General features: G+C 45.2%; 1 protein-coding gene across 1 annotated transcript; it reads right to left on the bottom strand.

Annotated features, from left to right (window-relative positions):
- Positions 1–2,538: 2,538 nt before the first annotated feature.
- LOC120780737 lies at positions 2,539–3,702 on the bottom strand. Its single transcript, XM_040112996.1, has one exon. The coding sequence runs from the start codon at positions 3,700–3,702 to the stop codon at positions 2,539–2,541; it is 1,164 nt and encodes a 387-aa protein (XP_039968930.1).
- Between the last annotated feature and the right edge of the window lie 385 nt (positions 3,703–4,087).

Genomic DNA, 4,087 nt, shown 5'->3' with positions numbered 1-4,087 from the left:
AGCGTGGACACTTGTTATTATGAATGATAAGTATATGGCTCGCATTTGCTTTCGTAAACATACAGACAAATGTGCAAAGAAATAATATATGTATGTACATACATATGCATGTGTCATAGAAATTCTATTGGTACAAATATGGAAATGATAACGAAATAATGCGAATATGCATATTTCATGAAGGTCATTAATTTTTTTTTAAGAAATAGAAGGAATGAATGGAAGTGTTTACATAAGCACATTTAAGTTCATTTTATGATATTCGAAATTAATATAACTTTTGAGATAATGATTTATTGAAAATAATTTTTTATTGAATTTTATAACATAACATTTTTACCATTTTTCGGAAAACAATGGTTCTTATAACACAAAATAATCACGCATATGTGAAAATGGTTCATACATATAATACAATATAAGCATGCATATGTCACTCAGAGAATGCTTTTTTACGTTTTCTGTGTGAGTTTGTATAGTTTTCTACAAAGCAATTCTCTTTATTCATTCTCGTATGAATTCAGTCGCTTTACATATATTTCTGCCATTTTTTTTTTTTTTTGTGCGGGCGAGGGGGTGGAAAATGCCTTCTGCATCATCGGTGCTATCGTCACAGCAGCGGTATGTGCCACTTGCAGGTCACTAAAAACCCCCCCTCTAAGGAACCGTCGCCCTCCCTGAGACCGCGTTTGCATTACCTCAGGGTGGCGTTCCATTTTTCTCATTGAGAGATTCACATCTGCGCATCTGCGCATCTGCGTCCAGGTCCCGCTTTTTTCTGCGTAGCAAGAGTGCAGCGAATTTCTTGATAATCCCCCAGTTTTATTCACTCTCCAATATGACGCTGACTAAATTGTCCGCGTTTATTGGGCCAACAAGGTCCTCTACGGCGGTGCGTTCTCCTTGCCAGCGCGCACATTCGAAGAATGTGTGTTCAGCGTCGTCTTCTGTCGCGTCGTTGTATAGGCATGACGGCTCTTCGACTTTTCCCATTCTGTGAAGGTACTTCTTGAAGTACCCGTGACCGGATAACAGCTGGGTTGAGTAAAAATCTACCTCTCCGAATTTTCGGCCTGTCCATGAGTCTAGATCTTTTATAAGCCTGGCCGTCCATCTGCCGCGACTTTCGGTGTCCCATCTTTGTTGCCATGTTATTAATATTTCTTTTTTTATTTGTTCTATTGCGCTCTTGTTGTTATCGGATGACTGCTTTAGCTCCCACAGCTGTTTCCTTTCGTATGCTTGAAGGTCAATTGGGGCATTTCCGCTTATAACTAATATTGCTTCGCCGGACACTGTTCGGTAGGCTGATGCAACTCTGATGGCTGCAGTGCGGTGCACTCTGGTCGCTACCTTACGCCGGTTTTCCTTTTTAAGCACATCTGCCCATATCTCAGCTCCGTATAATAAAACGCTGATTGTTGTCGACATTAGGAGTTTTCTTTTTTCTTGACTGGGGCCTCCTATGTTGGCCACTAGTCGGCTCAGTTGAGAGGTGATCTTCGCTGCCTTTCCTGCGGTGTGCTGGATTTGTACCCAGAAGGTTAGCCTGGGTCCAGTCTTACGCCTAGGTAGTTAACTGCTTTTTTTGTCCTAAGAATATTCGTAGTCGTGTGCATGCTTATTTCGAGAGGTATGTGCTTATTTGTTAGCAGCAGCAGCTCCGTAGCGAGCTGGAGGCTGTGTCAGTCGAGCCATGCTTGGGTCCGTAACATGACCTGGTTCAGCTTTCTTCGCTCTTCTTCTGTGTCCCTTGCTGTGATTACTGCTGCAATGTCGTCCGCGTAGCCTATTAAATATGATTCATCTGGCGTTTCTAGTTTTAATATAGCGTCGTAGCTAATATTCCATAAGTCTGGTCCGAGGATGGATCCTTGTGCTGCTCCTGACGTGACCGCTATCTGTCGTGATCCCTCTTTAGTTTCGTATAGCAGTTTCCTGTTGCTAAGGTAGCTCCGCAGCACGGCCCTAAGGTAGTCGGGTACCTTAAAGCTTTTCTCGAGAGCGTCGATCATATCTACCCATCTAGCGCTGTTGAAGGCGTTTTGGATCATATCAACCCATCTAGCGATGTTGAAGGCGTTTCGGACGTATAGAGTCGCCAGCTACACTATTCTTTTTTATTTATGCCATCTACGCTGTGCGGCTTCTACGCTTTCGACGACGCATTTTATTGCTCCTATGGTTGATCTGCCGGGTCTAAAGCCATATTGTCTAGTGGACAGTCCTCCAGCTTCGTTGATAGCCGCTTCAAGTCTGGGTTTAAGTAGGCTTTCGTACAGCTTTCCCGCTGTGTCAAGCATGCATAATGGCCGGTATGCTGATGGCGAATTGGGGTCTCCTTTTCCCTTACTGATTAGTACCAGCCGTTGCTTTTTCCAGGGTTCAGGGAATATTCCGGCTTCAAGCCAGGCGTTGTACATGTTCAGTAGTACTCCTGGGCGCTCTGCAGCGATTATTTTGAGAATTTCTGATGGGATCCCGTCCGGTCCGGGTGATTTGTTGGCCTTAAGCTTGGCAGTGGCTAGTTGCAGCTCCTCAAGGGTAAACCGGGGGATTTGCGTCGGTCTTAGAATGTGTTGTGGGGAATAGTGCATTCACAATGTTATCCATTTTGGCAGCGGTTAGATCAGGTGGCTTTGCTTGAGCGCCGAGTTTCTTCATCACTATTTTATACCCGAGTCCCCAGGGGTTTCTGTTTATATCCTCGCGTAGTTCCTCCCATTTTTTCTTTTTGCTGTCGCCGATGGCATGCTTGAGCTCCTTTTTTGCTAATTTGTATTGATCGGCTTCTTGAGTTGCGGCTCCTCTACGCATGGATCTCGTGTAGGATCTGCGAAGGCATGTCCGTCTGAGTTGGGCTATATTTTCAGTCCACCAGTAAACTGCTGCTTTATGTTTGCTGTGGGAAGCCTTGGGCATTGCTTTTTGACAGGCTCTTGTTATATTAAGCATTGTGTGCTCGACAGTTTTTCCTGCAATTATGGGGGAGTTGCTAGATGGGTTTTGATCGTCTATTGCGGAGATTAATTTCGAAGTATCTAGCTTCGCAATGTTCCACTTTCGTGTTCCAGTTGTTTTCCTCTGCTGGTTAACGCTTGTTCCCGTGTCGATCATAAATGAGATGTAGTGATGATCGCTGCCAGTGTAATCCTCCAGGACCTTCCAGTTCTTTATTGAGCCTGCCATGCGTTCTGTTGATAGGGTAATGTCTGGTGTGGTTTCCTCGCATCCCGGTCTTCTAAACGTGGTTGCATTTCCCGTATTGTGCACTACTAGCCCTAGCCGCGCAGTCATTTCTAGAATGCGCTTTCCTCTCGAGTCCGTGCTTGGTAGACCCCACTCTACCGCTCTGGAATTTAGGTCTCCGGCGATAATCAATTGGCCTTCTATAGACCTGGCTGTATCCTCTATATTATCGAGCTTTCCTTGGAATTCATGTATACTATCGCTTGGCGTCAAGTAGCAGCTAATTACTGTAAAAAGGTCGCATTTGGCCCAGACGAAGCCGTTGCCGTTCCCATTGTTTACAGTACTGATATTACTCCCTGGTGGTAGCCATATAGTGGCGGTTGAGCTGCCATCTTCTAGCCAGGTACCTCTCTCTTTCTTTTTGTATTGCTCGCTTATGATGATCATCTCGTAGTCGCTCTCCGTCACCATTTGCGAGAGAAGTGCGTCGGCAGTCTTGCATCTATGCATGTTGGCCTCTAGGATATTCATTTGCCTCGGTAATTCCTACATACCGTGCATTTTGCGGAGCCCGGGATGTGATCGATTTTTTCATGTTTGGCCACTTTGCAATGGCATCATGAAGGAGGCTTGTCGCAATCTTTCAATTTATGACCTGGTTAGCCGCATTTTATGCAAACACCTTGTCCCCTTCTATCGGGCCCTTTGCAGTCCCAGGTTAAGTGTCCTGGACCAAAGCAGCGGAAACACCTTTTGGGGGTTTCTTTCAGCCGCAGCCTGTAGCTAACCCAGCCGATTTTGATGCGTGCCTGTCGCATTAAAACATCAGCTCTATCCTGGTCCAGCGTTACATATGCCCTTACCTGCTCTCCTGTGATAGGAGCTGTTATGTTGA

The sequence above is a fragment of the Bactrocera tryoni genome, unplaced genomic scaffold (genome assembly GCF_016617805.1).
Source record: "Bactrocera tryoni isolate S06 unplaced genomic scaffold, CSIRO_BtryS06_freeze2 scaffold_25, whole genome shotgun sequence".
In the NCBI taxonomy this organism is placed as follows: Eukaryota; Metazoa; Arthropoda; class Insecta; order Diptera; family Tephritidae; genus Bactrocera; species Bactrocera tryoni.
The sequence above is the reverse complement of the archived record's forward strand: the minus strand, read 5'-3'. Positions and strand labels throughout refer to the sequence as shown.

What these genes read in the sequence shown, in the direction of transcription:
- LOC120780737 (XM_040112996.1), bottom strand. Translation starts at nt 3,702, where the DNA reads ATGCATAGATGCAAGACTGCCGACGCACTTCTCTCGCAAATGGTGACG.